Raw genomic sequence first — 15,861 nt, forward strand, 5'->3', positions numbered from 1 at the left:
TTGGAATTCAGTCTCACTGCGGTGCCATGGCAAACACATAAGAATGTGACTGAACACAGGATGTTTCTATTTGTTTGTTTGTTGATGCGCCTGATTGTGTCAGTCTGTCATGGCACTGTTGGCTGGGAGATGGTTTGAAATGACTGTCTCCTCCATGTCCAGCAGTAATTTCTTTTTGTCAGTCAGGGAAGTCTCACTGTGTCCAACGGCACATGTAGCGTTTCAGTGGCGAACATTAGCTTGTTGCAAGTCCTCATCTTGAGCATTTCCATTGTTGTTTTTGTCCGGAACATGACTTTTTCTGTACTTTACCATCTCAAAGGACCAGTTGAACAAAGATGTGAAAGATATCTCCATATTCAGTATCTTTTAAATCATCATTAGCTAAACTTGAAGTCCTCAAAATGTCTTAGAATGACCACTGTTAGATTTTTGTTTTAGCGAATAAAGTAGCAGAAAAGTTAGTGTCAATATTCAACACGAACATTGTGTGATCTGACTTAAAGTTCAGCAGCTGCTCAGGAGACATGAGAGACATCCTCATAACTTTGATTTCCTTTGTGTGTGCTCTCATCTCTCATCAGTGAGCAACAGTGTGGTTTGTCAGTGTTGGACTGCAACCACCACCAGCCACAGCAGCAGCAGCAGCAGGTCAGCACCATGAGTCTGTACGGGTCCAGTGCCAGCGGTGGTGCCGTCGGTGGTGCGAGAGAAAGAGGAGGAGCAGAACATTACCGGGAACAACGGCGGCGCTCCAGCGACCGCTCGCGTGACTCCTCCCACGAGAGAGGAGAGAGTCAGCTGACACCTTGCATCAGGAACGTTACCTCTCCCACTCGGCAGCATGGTGAGGAGAAAAGAAAGAAGTCAGAGTTTAGTGGCCCCACTGTTACTGTCTCCATCTGTTAACAGCGTGTATGTGTGTGTTTGACTGTTTGTGTTTGTCCGTTGTTGATCTTCATGCATTTTCCCCCAGACCGCGAACGTGGTGACGGAGGCTCATCCTCTAGATCCTCCAGTCCACGTCCTCCCAGGGTTTCTCTTCCCTATTCCCATATTGGAGGAACTCTGATTGGAGGGCACATACCTCGGTCCCTGGGTCTTCCTGGAGTTGACAGCCACCCCAAGACCCTGAGCCAAGGGCAGTGCGATATGATCTACGTGTATGACCTCAGCAGTAAAGAAGGACATCGCAGTGGACTGAGACTGGGAGAAAGAGTGACGCTTATCGTGGACAATACGAGATTTGTGGTGGATCCTGCCATCTTCACAGCTCAACCTAACACAATGCTGGGCAGGTAATGGCCTTGTCTATCAGTGTCACTGCAGATTTAACCTCAAGTCAGTGATAATTCAAGTGGCAGTGTTGTTTAAAATTAAGACCACATTTCCCATAAAATCCATCGCTTCTTGTTGAAAAGGAGCTCTTCATGTATTTTATTTATTTATTTTATGTTTGTTTTTATTTACTTTATGGTTATTTTAGCTGACATAAAACTGTGGCCTAAGCAACCATCATCCTCAGATTGGCAATTATAAAAATACACAAAAGTCAAGAAAAAATACAAACAAAGCACAAAGTTAAATGTTAGACATGAGTTTTCAAACCGTGCTGCTATGGCCTGAAGGAGCTGCAACAGTTGGAAACCGGCGACGTTCTACTGGATACATGTATAACAGCATTATTACCTTTTCGGCTTTACTAAAGAGGATAGATGTTTTGGATGTTTCTGTTTTATTTCTGTCCGCCATCTGCCACTCTCAGAAACTAAAAGCTTTAACTGTATTAGTGTTGAAAGAACAGCTCCCTCCTCCTGTTTTGTCCCACACTCACGTTTCATGTCCCATTCCAGCAGATGTCCTGTTAAATCTGAGGTGGTGGCACACAGTTCTGAGGCTGCCGGTCCCCTCAACCACAGTCAGTTTATTTTTCAAGCTAAAGTAACACTGTAACAGGCCTGTATTTGTAGGTGAGAAGCATCTACTTACCAATGTAGTGGGATTTCTTTTTTTGTCAAGATTGCATCCTTTCACCCACCTATGGTAATGGTGGCTTTGATTTCCTTTCTTGTTTCTTTCTATTCAGCAAAGTGGTTTCGTTCATTCATTTTGAAACAGCACAGTTTTCTTACTTGATTGCAAGGCAGGGTAGAGGCCACATGCTGATCAGCTTCAAACTCTTCAGTAGTTTTTAATGTCTCCAGCTTTGAAGCTTCAATAAAAAACAAATAGGAGCATTACAGAAAAGTGATGACTGGTCTGCTCAACTGTATTTTCTGTCTTCACAATCAGAAGTTAAAGAAACTGTTTTTTTTTTTGTCTCGTCTTTTGTTTGATTTCAGGATGTTTGGTTCTGGGCGGGACAACAATTTCACGCGACCCAATGAGAAAGGAGAGTTTGAGGTGGCTGACGGCATCAGTTCCACCGTCTTCAGAGCCATCCTGGTGAGAAAGCATTCTCTGTGGCGGACATGTTTTTACCTTCTCCACCCTCTGTACGTGCTGGCTGCTTGTCTGGCACTGTCTGTGTACACTTCTCTTTGCTTTTGTCTCCTCTTCCTTGTTTTTTTTTTTCTCAGTTCCTTTCTGCAATAAGAGGAAGATTTTGAGGTCTTCTTCTTTTTGCTCTGATTTCCTCTGCATCTTTCTCTTTTTCCCCTTCTCTCCTTCTTCCCTCACCTTCTCTCTCTCTCTCTCTCTCTGTCCTCCTATTCTGTTACTTCCCCCTGCATCTTCTTTCCTTTTCCTTGTTCTCCATCTTATTTTTCGGATCTTTTTATCCTCCTCTCTCTGGGGCCCAGTGCAGTGGTTTATTCACTTTCTAATTCTCCTGCTGCCCACCTCTCCCTACATCATGTATTACACACAGGATATCTCCCAGCAGACCTGCTACCACCTCTCTCTTTCTCTCTCTCTCTCTGTTCCAGTTTCTCTTCTGTCAGTCCCCCCACCCCTGCTCCACTGGTCCATCACTCCTTGACAGCTTTTGCTGACAGGGATATTCAGCTCAGTCTTTATATTGAAGTCCTCCTGTTGTTTAGAATCTTGTTTCAGTGGCTTCACCAAGTGTTCAGACCCATACTTCATGGTTATGTGTGGATTTGATTTTAAATGGATAAAATTTCCATTTTTGCTCATCTGTCTACACTCAACCACAAAGTGAAAACGTGTTTTTAGACATTTCTGTAAATTAATTATAAATTTAAGGTGGAAATCTAAGACTGAGGTACAGATCAGGTTCTCCTTTCAGCACAACAGTGACTCAAAGCACACAGCCAGGACAACACTGGACTGGACTCAGGACAACTCTTAGACTGTCCTTGAGTGTCCCAGACAAAGCTCAGACTGAAACCCCATAAACCATCTGTGGAGAGACCTGAAGATGACAGTTCACATCTGCTTCCCATCCAGTCTGTCTGAACTTGAGTGGATCTGCCAGGAAGAATGGGATAAACTGCCCGAGTCCAAGTGTGCAAGCCTGTAAAGACTAACCCAGACTGGAAGCTATAATTGCTGTGAAAGGGACCTTGACAAAGCACTGAATAGCAATTTTATCCATTTATGATTTAAATGGATGAAAGTGCTTTGTCCTGTGTTAGTCACCAACAGCAGCACCTTTTGGTCTGTGTTCTAAATTTATATATTAGTTTCAAAGGGTCTAGACCTTTTCACAGTGCTCATGGAAAGTTTTGTGATGAGGTCCAGGCTTTTTCTGACGTTGCTCAGTTTAACCGCTCTATCGGTTAGAAACGATTTATGTATTATCATGATTTTAGTCAGAAAATAATGAGCCAAAACAGCCAAAAGAGAAATGTGGTCGCTCACCCAGGGACCACATTAATAGAAAGAAGATAAAGGTTCCCAAAAGCCTTTGGAAAGATACAGCATCAGCTCTTTTTAGAAATGAGGTGCTTATATATCTGATAAGAAAATGTGCAGTCTCAGAATAGTGTCCACTGCTCGTGGGCTGTTGTAGTAATGTGTTTTGTTTTTTTGTTTTTTTTGTGTCAAGCACATAACCCTTGTAGGCTTGAAAGGCGGCTGTGGTTTTGTTATTTATAGAGGACACCAGCTGTGGTCGGCTTGAAATCATATTATTTGACATAGAAACTTTTAAACCCACTTTTCTACCCTCCGTCCATATGACCATATGAGAAACCCCCCCTGAGCACTGCAGTTTAATACAACAGTGCTACAAAGTGCAGATGTATAAGATACCACTGCAAACAAGCCGTCTATAGGGGGAAACATCCCTGGTTCAGATCTGGCTGGGAGCATGTGTTGCCTGTTGTCTCACAGTCCCTCTCCACACGACCTGTCTTCTTCTCCACTGTGCATCCTCTGTCAGACGTGCAGCTTATCAGCTTCATTTAAAAGTCACGTGAACGCATTTATTACTTGGCTATTATGTCTAATGCACAAAGGAAACTACAGTAACACCTCACAGCTTTATGCTTCCACCATCCAGTCAATTTGCAGTTTACATCCTTGTCTGTCCAGACTCCTATAATATATATATAGTGAAAAGTATTAAGTAGGGATGCACCGATACACATTTTTTCACTTCCGATCCAATCCCGGTACCTGAAAGGTACCGTTCAGGAAATCCATTCCACATTTTGCAGCCAGTTAGCAAAGCAGCCAGCAGGGAATCACTTGTGGAGTTATTTCAGCAGACAACATTAAAGCACAGACATGGTTCATGTATGGGAAATTTCCGATCCGTGAATTATTTTGGTATCGGAACCGATATCGATACCGATACTGGATCAGATCGGCCCCATCCCGAGTATTAAGTGGTGGAGACATAAAAATGTGAGACTCTAGTTTTCCGTAAGTGTCTCCCCTTACATCAGCTGTGCACATGGTTTGGTGCTGAAACCATGCATCCACTTGAACGATTAAAAAGTGCAACAATTAGAAAGCAAAGGAAAACAATTTCATAATCTGTTAATTTCTCTGAAGTGGTGACGTGCCCAGTGTCGTTAAAGGTTATGAATGAGCTTCATTCCTCAACTGATGTTTACACAAAACAAGACATTTTAAGTATAACAGTGTTTTCAGAGCTGTGTTAGATTGTACAGGTCCTTCTGTTTTTGTGCTTACTTGATATATAATATGTTATGTTATAATATGTTTTAATTCCCAGTCGCTCTGTCAGAACAGCAGGACGTGGAGGTGAAGTATTCAGTCAGATACAGTGGAACTTGAGCTGAAATATCACTTTTTTATTAGTGCTGACAGGCAGAGAGACAGGTCACACCTAGCAACACACCTCCAGTGTGGATAGAATAGATCCCTGAAAGAGCTCCTGGTTAGTTTGAGTTGATATGAGGCCTCTCAGATGTTTCTGCCAAGTGCAAAGTGATATCCATTTGCCTCCACTCTTTGTGAGGATGTTACTAAATAGCTAATAATTGCTGTATTGTGGTTATGGGATAATGGATGGTGGTCTAAGTGTATTTGTCTCTTGGCATTAAACAAAACTTAAGGAGACTAGGAAGTGAGGGGAGCCAGAGCTTTCAGTCCTGTTGGCCCTGAGCCTCTCCTCCCATGTTTCCATCACAGCCTGCAGTGTTTGAGTAGATCCTCTCATGGGAAACAGCCAGTGTGGGAGTCTCACATGACAACAAGCTGCTCAGAGACAGAGGGAGGATGGAAAGTGGAGCAGGGAGGGATCTCTCTCTTCCTCTTTCCCTCTTGCCTGTGACGTCACTGGATTTTACTTTGATCATTGCTCGCTCTTCATCCCTCCGCCTCCACTTCCTCATCCATCTCTCTCTCTCTCTCTCTCTCTCTCTCTCTCTCTCTCTCTCTCTCTCTCTGCACTGCCTGTGTGAACAGAGCAACATCAATAATGGCGTCTTGTTTTTTCTCCCATGCTTGTGCGTGCATGTGAACTCCCGCCATTCGGCCTATTTATTCCCCTCTGCGTTTCTGTGTGTGTTGGTGTGTGTGTGTGTCGCTGCTGCTGAAAATGGCAGGATTACTACAAGTCAGGGATAATCCGCTGTCCCGATGGCGTTTCCATTCCCGAGCTGCGGGAGGCATGTGACTACCTCTGTATCTCCTTCAACTACAGCACCATCAAGTGCAGAGACCTCAGTGAGTATACTGTGCAGACATTCTCTCGTTTAGCTGCTGATTTACCGTCTGAGCTGTGTGGAGCTGCAGGCTGATGTAGTTCCCAGTTTCGTTGCTTCACGTACTCTGGTGAGTGCACAGATTTGTTGTTATTGTGTTACTGCATTAGAGAGGATCACAAACAGACTCTGCCTGCTTTATGTTTCTTACATCACTGCATATGTGATGAGTGTAGACAGCTACTAAGTTATTTTGATTGAGATGAAGCTTTAATTTATTATTGTTGATAGACAAACAGTTGTTTACTGTAGCTGTTATTTGAATGTAAGTTCTCCCTGAGAGCTAAAAACAGACACAGCCCATCATCTCGCTCTTCATTGTAAATGCTCCCATTGGCTTATTGAGGAAGTCTGACGTCGCTGTGTGTTTGCATCATTGTTTGTTTGTTTAAATTCGTGTCTGATGCACCTGTGACATCAGTTCAGATACATGGACGCGTCCGTTTGTCACAATGATACATGCTACATGTGTGTGCTGTGGATATTTCTGTTGTTGGTGCCTCTTGTTTGCCTGTGTGTGTGTGTATGTGTGGGAGGAGGAGCCTCAGCTCACAGACTGCTGCTGCTGTGTGTGTGTGTGTGTGTTAGTGCGTGTGTGTGCCGGGCTCTAAGTAGGTCATGATTAGCTGTGAAATGTAATGCTTGTTATGCAGGCACAGAGCAAACAAATGCCAGCAGGTGTCATTCTTGTATTGACAGGATGTGGTTTTTTATAGTTTCTAGTCATTAGTTCCTGCTTTTTTGTGTCTAATTTAAAATCAGTCTTTGTTGTGAATGAATCCAAGTTGAAGCTGTGTGTATGATCCCTGATTTTTCTTTGTATATTTGAAGTGTTTGCCTTCAGGAGCTTGTTATAACTGTGTTTATTCCAGTTAAGCAGCTGTACAGATGTAATATTTAGGTCACTACTGGTGCAGTGCTGCCTCCTGTGTAGAATAGAATAGAATAGAATAGAATAGAATAGAAATACTTTATTCATCCCAAGTTGGGAAATTTCACTATCACAGCAGCAATACACAGGCACTCAGCCTCCAAATATAAACCTCTATCATCAGCTGTAGAACTAGAGCCTTCACTGTCCTGCTCAGATGAAGACATTATTTTGCAGTGGTCCATAATAACCATTTACAGGAAATCCCTCACATCTCAGCCTGTGTAAGCTCATAAACAGAGAGCAGGGCAGCTACAGTCTCTGTTTACCTCCAGATCCTCTCGTCCTTAAGGCCACAACAGGGAGTAAAAATTATAAAACCATTACTGGTTTTACTGGTTTTATTGGTTGTCTTGTCATTTGTGAAGATATCAGTAGTCAGTTGTTTGGTCTGTTCAGAGCAGGTTCACTCTACATGTTGTACATCTGAAGAGCCATGTCAGGATATCACCTGAAGGTGCCCTGTGGAGTTTTCTTATAGTTTGTGTTTACATTGCATTTATCACCAAAGTTCATTGTGTGTATCTCTGAGATCTTACAAACGTGTTGAATGTTCTTCCTCATAAAACAGTTAAGGAGATTTTTCTTATAAGATGCATTGTTTATATCCATGTTTACCTGCTAGCAGTCATCTTCTCCTGAACCCTCGGTTAATTTGGTTGATCACATTTGTAGTGGATTGTGGGAGCTCCGACACTTTTTTCCCCATTTGAATAAAATCAGATCAGTTTAAAACAATGTTTCTGGGAAATCTGGGATGTGTTTTCTTTATAATTAGTATTAGGTTTTATTCATTATCTTCAAAAGTAATGTCAATGCAAATGAAATTTCAGTTTCAGAGTTGATAATCAAAAGACACCAGCAGTTTATTTATTGTAATGGAAACTTAACACAGTTTTAGTTACAGTTGTTAGAGGAAAAGGAAGTGAGCATGTATCATTTCCTCCCTGTGTCACTGTCCTCTCTCCTCACCGACGCCTTCATGGTTTCTCCTCAGGCGCCCTGATGCACGAGCTGTCAAACGACGGGGCCCGGCATCAGTTTGAGTGTTACCTGGAGGAGATGGTGCTGCCGCTGATGGTGGCCAGTGCCCAGAGCGGAGAGAGGGAGTGCCACGTGGTGGTGCTGACCGACGACGACGTAGTGGACTGGGACGAAGAGTACCCTCCGCAGATGGGAGAGGAGTACTCACAGAGTAAGAGGCTAACTCCATCACTGATGCTGACTCTGTTGGTGACCTGTTTTGGTAGCAGTGTGTCACAGTGATCTGATGGAGGTGCTGCTCCTGTTACCAGCAGATTTTCAGACATTTCCTGAAGCTGATAAACTTGAAGTTTTTTCTTCAGACTGTTGTAGCGAAGAACATAAAATGACTGAGTGAATACGATACTACTTTATGATAAGACACCCTTTATAAAGGATCTGTTAACTGTAACTGATGGTTAAAAAACACCTACTGTTGCTTCACTGACCTGATGCTCTCCATCCTTTTTATACGGAGACATGTTTTCAGGTTATCTGTCCATCTGTCCCACTCTTGTGAAAGCCTTTGTGTGGATTCAATTGGATTTACTAATGGACTGATTAGATTTTGATCAAAGGTCAAGATCACTGCGATCTCACATAACTCAAGAATTCATACATTAATTATGACAAAACTTCACACAAACGTCTAACAGGATGAAATGATGACGTCCATGAACTGCAGTGGTGGAATGTAAGTGTATTTGTACTTTGTTACTGTACTTAAGTATGTTTTTACGTATCTGTACTTAACTAAAAATAATAATGCATACTTTTGATTTCCATTACATTTTGCAGCAGTTATCTGTACTTTCTACTCCACTACATTTCTACAATTTATGCTTTTACTCGTTACGTTATGAACATAATTTTCTCAAAATCTTGCACAAAAAAATAGACGGATTGCGTTGAGGCGTTGTTTGCCATTGTCAACCAATCAGGTGGCTCTATTACCTCCATTGATGGCAGAGCGCTCATTTGGTACAAGGGGGGAGCATAGACTGTATAAAACATGGTTTCAGGGAGTTGATTTTGTGACCAAACCAAGGCCATTTGAGCTGCGCCTTCTTGGATTTTAGAGGGAGTGTACTTTCCATATTTGGCAGAGAGGCGGTTATTCTACAGGTCAGCTGGCCGAGAACCCGCCCACTAATTCTGAGCTGGAGGGCTCAAGCTCACGCTCAGCTGATGTTGGCCCTGGCTAGTAATGGGTCCGGCAACACAGATGCGTCGGCGCATGCTCATAGAGCAAAACCCCGTGTCGGTGCGCGTATCGCTTTACGTCACGTGACCGACACAGGAACTGTTTCGAACTGACACTGACGTGCCAAACTGTGTTTATAAGGAAGAGCATATGTCAACGGGATGCATCTGCCAAAAGAATCTCTGATCTTTTGCGGTTCAACGTCAAATTCATCAAGAATTATGGAGCAGCCTCAAGCCAAAAGCTAGGTTTCCGCCATGTGGGACCATTTTGATCTCATATTGGAACCTCATCTGTGCCGTGTGAGCGGGTGTTTTCTACTGCTGGAGAAGTTGTATCAAATAAGCGGACTCAACAGACTCAATTTCAAAACAATAACTTATTTTATTGAATAAAAATTTGTAAAAAAAAATCACAGTCCACAAGCATCCTCATTCACAACACGTTCACTTGGATTTTCACGTTATGATACATGTTCATGCTATTTATTGACTGTATCTAAAATATCAAAGATATTTTAAATTTACATGAAGATATGAAATAATATTATATAAAATAAAATGACTTAAATTATATTATTGTATATACTAGGTCATCAAATCAGTCAGTTGAGTCTGTCAACTAGGTTGCCTGTAGGGATTTTTAAGATCCAGCAGGTGTCAGTATTTAGTGACACAGTAACAATGCAGTTTGGCAATGTGTCGAAACGCTTCATGACGCCTCATCTACCCATCATTACTTCAAAATATGCCAAAAAAGTCATATTTTCGTAAGACCTCAAAGTCTCATAAAAAACATCATAGTATAATAAGGCTTAAAAATATGCCAAAAAAAGTAAAAAAAAATTTTGACCTCAAAATGTCATAAAAAAAATGTCATAGTATAATAAGGCATCAAAATTGGCCAAAAAAAGTCAAAAAATTTTTTTTTAACTTTTTTGTCATAAAAACGTAATAGTATAGTAAGGCGTCAAAATCGGCCAAAAAAAGTCAAAAAAATTTTTCACCTCAAAAAGTCATAAAAAACGTCATGGTATAGTAAGGCGTCAAAATCGGGCGAAAAAAGTCAAAAATTTTTTGAACTCAAAAAGTCATAAAAACTGTCATAGTACATTAAGGCGTCAAAATCGAGCGAAAAAAGTCAAAAAAAAATGTTCACTTTTTTGTCATAAAAAACGTCATAGTATAGTAAGGCGTCAAAATCGGGCAAAAAAAGTCAAAATTTTTTTGACCTCAAAATGTCATAAAAAACATCATGGGGGGGGTAAGGCGTCAAAATCGGCCAAAAAAAGTCCAAATTTTTTTTGACCTCAAAGTGTCATAAAAAACGTCATGGGGAGGGGGGGGGGGGGGGGGGTAAGGCATCAAAATCGGGCAAAAAAGGTCAAAAAAATTTTTGACCTCAAAAAGTCATAAAAAACGTTCTACTATAGTAAGGCGTCAAAATCGGGCAAAAAAAGTCAAAAAATTTTTTGACCTCAAAAAGTCATAAAAAACATCATAGTATATTAAGGCGTCAAAATCGGGCGAAAAAAGTCAAAAAAAAATTTTGACTTTTTTGTCATGAAAAATGTCATAGTATAGTAAGGCGTCAAAATCAGACAAAAAAAGTCAAAAAAAATTTTGACCTCAAAATGTCATAAAAAACGTCATAGTATAGTAAGGCGTCAAAATCGGCCAAAAAAGTCAAAAAAATTTTTGACCTCAAAATGTCATAAAAAACGTCATAGTATAGTAAGGCATCAAAATTGGCCAAAAAAAGTCAAAAAAAAAAGTTTTTTTAACTTTTTTGTCATAAAAACGTGATAGTATAGTAAGGTGTCAAAATCGGCCAAAAAAAGTCAAAAAAAATTTTTTTGACTTTTTTCTCATAAAAAACATCATACTATAGTAAGGCGTCAAAATCGGGCGAAAAAAGTTAAAAAAATTTTTTTGACTTTTTTCTGATAAAAAACGTAATAGTATAATAAGGCGACAAAATCGGCCAAAAAAAGTCAAAAAAAAATTTCACTTCAAAAAGTCATAAAAAACGTCATAGTATAGTAAGGCGTCAAAATCGGGCGAAAAAAGTCAAAATTTTTTTGAACTCAAAAAGTCATAAAAAAACGTCATAGTATATTAAGGCGTCAAAATCGGGTGAAAAAAGTCAAAAAAAAATTTTCAATTTTTTGTCATAAAAAACGTCATAGTATAGTAAGGCGTCAAAATCGGCCAAAAAAAGTCAAAAAAATTTTTGACCTCAAAATGTCATAAAAAACGTCCAAGTATTGTAAGCCGTCAAAATCGGGCGAAAAAAGTCAAAAAAAAAATTTCACTTTTTTGTCATAAAAAACGTCATAGTATAGTAAGGCGTCAAAATCGGCCAAAAAAAGTCAAAAAAATTTTTGACCTCAAAATGTCATAAAAAACGTCATAGTATTGTAAGCCGTCAAAATCGGGCGAAAAAAGTCAAAAAAAAATTTTCACCTCATAAAGTCATAAAAAACGTCATAGTATAGTAAGGCGTCAAAATCGGCCCAAAAAAGTCAAAAAAAATTTTTACCTCAAAATGTCATAAAAAAAACGTCATAGTATAGCATGGCGTTTTTTTCGGGCAAAAAAAGTCAACAATTTTTGACCTCAAAAAGTCATAAAAAACGTCATACTATAGTAAGGCGTCAAAATCGGCCAAAAAAAGTCAAAAAAATTTTTGACCTCAAAATGTAATACAAAACGTCATAATATAGTAAGGCGACAAAATCGGCCAAAAAAAGTCAAAAAAATTTTTGACCTCAAAAAGTCATAAAAAACGTCATAGTATAGTAAGGCGTCAAAATCGGGCGAAAAAAGTCAAAAAAAATTTCACCTCAAAAAGTCATAAAAAACGTCATAGTATAGTAAGGCGTCAAAATCGGGCGAAAAAAGTCAAAAAAAATTTTCACCTCAAAAGTCATAAAAGACGTCATAGTATAGTATGGTGTTTTTTTCGGACAAAAAAAGTCAAAATTTTTTTTGACCTCAAAAAGTCATAAAAAACTTCATAGTATAGTAAGGCGTCAAAATCGGGCGAAAAAAGTCAAAAAAAAATTCACCTCAAAAAGTCATAAAAAACGTCATAGTATAGTAAGGCGTCAAAATCGGGCGAAAAAAGTCAAAAAAAATTTTCACCTCAAAAGTCATAAAAGACGTCATAGTATAGTATGGTGTTTTTTTCGGACAAAAAAAGTCAAAATTTTTTTTGACCTCAAAAAGTCATAAAAAACTTCATAGTATAGTAAGGCGTCAAAATCGGGCGAAAAAAGTGAAAAAATTTTTTGACCTCAAAAAGTCATAAAAAACGTCATAGTATAGTAAGGCGTCAAAATCGGGCGAAAAAAGTCAAAAAAATTTTTGACCTCAAAAAGTCATAAAAAATGTCATAGTATAGTAAGGCGTCAAAATCGGGCGAAAAAAGTCCAAAAAATTTTTCACCTCAAAAAGTCATAAAAAATGTCATAGTATAGTAAGGCGTCAAAATCGGTCGAAAAAAGTCAAAACAATTTTTGACCTCAAAAAGTCATAAAAAACGTCATAGTATAGTATGGCGTTTTTTTCGGACAAAAAAAGTCAAAAAAATTTTTGACCTCAAAAAGTCATAAAAAACGTCATAGTATAGTATGGCGTTTTTTTCGGACAAAAAACGTCAAAAAATTTTTTGCCCTCAAAAAGTCATAAAAAACGTCATAGTATAGTATGGCGTTTTTTTCGGACAAAAAAAGTCAAAATTTTTTTTGACCTCACAAAGTCATAAAAAACGTCATAGTATAGTAAGGCGTCAAAATCGGGCGAAAAAAGTCAAAAAAATTTTTGACCTCAAAAAGTCATAACAAACGTCATAGTATAGTATGGCGTTTTTTTCGGACAAAAAAAGTCAAAATTTTTTTTGACCTTAAAAAGTCATAAAAAACGTCATAGTATAGTATGGCGGTTTTTTCGGACAAAAAAAGTCAAAAAATTTTTTGACCTCAAAAAGTCATAAAAAACGTCATAGTATAGTATGGCGTTTTTTTCGGACAAAAAACGTCAAAAAAATTTTTGACCTCAAAAAGTCATAAAAAACGTCATAGTATAGTAAGGCGTCAAAATCAGGCGAAAAAAGTCAACATTTTTTTTGACCTCAAAAAGTCATAAAAAACGTCATAGTATAGTAAGGCGTCAAAATCGGGCGAAAAAAGTCAAAAAAATTTTTCACCTCAAAAAGTCATAAAAAACGTCATAGTATAGTAAGGCGTCAAAATCGGTCAAAAAAAGTCAAAAAAATTTTTGACCTCAAAAAGTCATAAGAAACGTCATAGTATAGTATGGCGTTTTTTTCGGACAAAAAAAGTCACAAAATTTTTTACCTCAAAAAGTCATAAAAAACGTCATAGTATAGTAAGGCGTCAAAATCGGTCTAAAAAAGTCAAAAAAATTTTTGACCTTAAAAAGTCATAAAAAATGTCATAGTATAGTAAGGCGTCAAAATCGGGCGAAAAAAGTCAAAAAAATTTTTGACCTCAAAAAGTCATAAAAAACGTCATAGTATAGTATGGCGTTTTTTTCGGACAAAAAAAGTCAAAAAAAATTTTGACCTCAAAAAGTCATAAAAAAACGTGATAATATAGTAAGGCGTCAAAATCGGGCGAGACAAGTCAAAATTTTTTTTCACCTCAAAAAGTCATAAAAAACGTCATAGTATAGTAAGGCGTCAAAATCGAACGAAAAAAGTCAAAAAAAATTTTCATCTCAAAAAATCATAAAAAACGTCATAGTATAGTATGGCGTTTTTTTCGGACAAAAAAAGTCAAAATTTTTTTTGACCTCAAAAAGTCATAAACAACGTCATAGTATAGTAAGGCGTCAAAATCGGGCGAAAAAAGTCAAAAAATTTTTTGACCTCAAAAAGTCATTAAAAACGTCATAGTATAGTATGGTGTTTTTTTCGGACAAAAAAAGTCAAAAATTTTTTTGACCTCAAAAAGTCATAAAAAACGTCATAGTATAGTACGTCGTTTTTTTTCGGACAAAAAAAGTCAAAAAATTTTTTGACCTCAAAAAGTCATAAAAAACGTCATAGTATAGTACGGCGTTTTTTTCGGACAAAAAAAGTCAAAAAATTTTTCACCTCAAAAAGTCATAAAAAACGTCATAGTATAGTATGGCGTTTTTTTCGGACAAAAAAAGTCACAAAATTTTTTACCTCAAAAAGTCATAAAAAACGTCATAGTATAGTAAGGCGTCAAAATCGGTCTAAAAAAGTCAAAAAAATTTTTGACCTTAAAAAGTCATAAAAAATGTCATAGTATAGTAAGGCGTCAAAATCGGGCGAAAAAAGTCAAAAAAAATTTTCACCTCAAAAAGTCATAAAAAACGTCATAGTATAGTATGGCGTTTTTTTCGGACAAAAAAAGTCAAAAAATGTTTTGACCTCAAAAAGTCATAAAAAACGTCATAGTATAGTAAGGCGTTTTTTTCGGACAAAAAAAGTCAAAAAAATTTTTCACTTCAAAAAGTCATAAAAAACGTCATAGTATAGTACGGCGTTTTTTTCGGACAAAAAAAATTTTGACCTCAACAAGTCATAAAAAACGTGATAGTATAGTAAGGCGTCAAAATCGGGCGAGAAAAGTCAAAATTTTTTTTCACCTCAAAAAGTCATAAAAAACATCATAGTATAGTAAGGCGTCAAAATCGGGCGAAAAAAGTCAAAAAAAATTTTCACCTCCAAAAGTCATAAAAAACGTCATAGTATAGTAAGGCGTCAAAATCGGGCGAAAAAAGTTAAAAAAAATTTTCACCTCCAAAAGTCATAAAAAAACGTCATATTATAGTATGGCGTTTTTTTCGGACAAAAAAAGTCAAAATTTTTTTTGACCTCAAAAAGTCATAAAAAACGTCATAGTATAGTATGGCGTTTTTTTCGGACAAAAAAAGTCAAAAAATTTTTTGACCTCAAAAAGTCATAAAAAACGTCATAGTATAGTAAGGCGTTTTTTTCGGACAAAAAAAGTCAAAAAAATTTTTCACCTCAAAAAGTCATAAAAAACGTCATAGTATAGTAAGGCGTCAAAATCGGTCGAAAAAAGTCAAAAAAGTTTTTGACCTCAAAAAGTCATAAAAAACGTCATAGTATAGTATGGCGTTTTTTTTCGGACAAAAAAAGTCAAAAAATTTTTTGACCTCAAAAAGTCATAAAAACGTCATAGTATAGTATGGCGTTTTTTTCGGACAAAAAAAGTCAAAATTTTTTTTGACCTCAAAAAGTCATAAAAAACGTCATAGTAAAGTAAGGCGTCAAAATCGGGCGAAAAAAGTCAAAAAAATTTTTGACCTCAAAAAGTCATGAAAAACGTCATAGTATAGTAAGGCGTCAAAATCGGTCGAAAAAAGTCAAAAAATTTTTTGACCTCAAAACGTCATAGTATAGTATGGCGTTTTTTTCGGACAAAAAAAGTCAAAATTTTTTTTGACCTTAAAAAGTCATAAAAAACGTCATAGTATAGTAAGGCGTCAAAATCGGGCGAAAAAAGTCAACATTTTTTTTGACCTCAAAAAGTCATAAAA

At 37.8% G+C, this 15,861-nt stretch overlaps 1 protein-coding gene across 2 annotated transcripts in view; it reads left to right on the top strand.

Moving 5' to 3' along the window:
* The window catches only part of LOC121182464 (BTB/POZ domain-containing protein 10-like), a 43,020-nt gene that overhangs the window by 5,973 nt on the left and 21,186 nt on the right, over nucleotides 1-15,861 (top strand). For both annotated transcript variants that reach the window (XM_041038986.1, XM_041038985.1), the window contains exons 2-6: nucleotides 585-847; nucleotides 977-1,298; nucleotides 2,343-2,445; nucleotides 5,985-6,105; nucleotides 8,072-8,269. In XM_041038986.1, the coding sequence (XP_040894920.1) occupies nucleotides 661-847; nucleotides 977-1,298; nucleotides 2,343-2,445; nucleotides 5,985-6,105; nucleotides 8,072-8,269 (931 nt within the window). In that variant the 5' untranslated portion in view covers nucleotides 585-660. The remainder of the gene's footprint in view (nucleotides 1-584; nucleotides 848-976; nucleotides 1,299-2,342; nucleotides 2,446-5,984; nucleotides 6,106-8,071; nucleotides 8,270-15,861) is intronic.

Source organism: Toxotes jaculatrix, chromosome 5, assembly GCF_017976425.1.
Source record: "Toxotes jaculatrix isolate fToxJac2 chromosome 5, fToxJac2.pri, whole genome shotgun sequence".
Taxonomy (NCBI): domain Eukaryota; kingdom Metazoa; phylum Chordata; class Actinopteri; family Toxotidae; genus Toxotes; species Toxotes jaculatrix.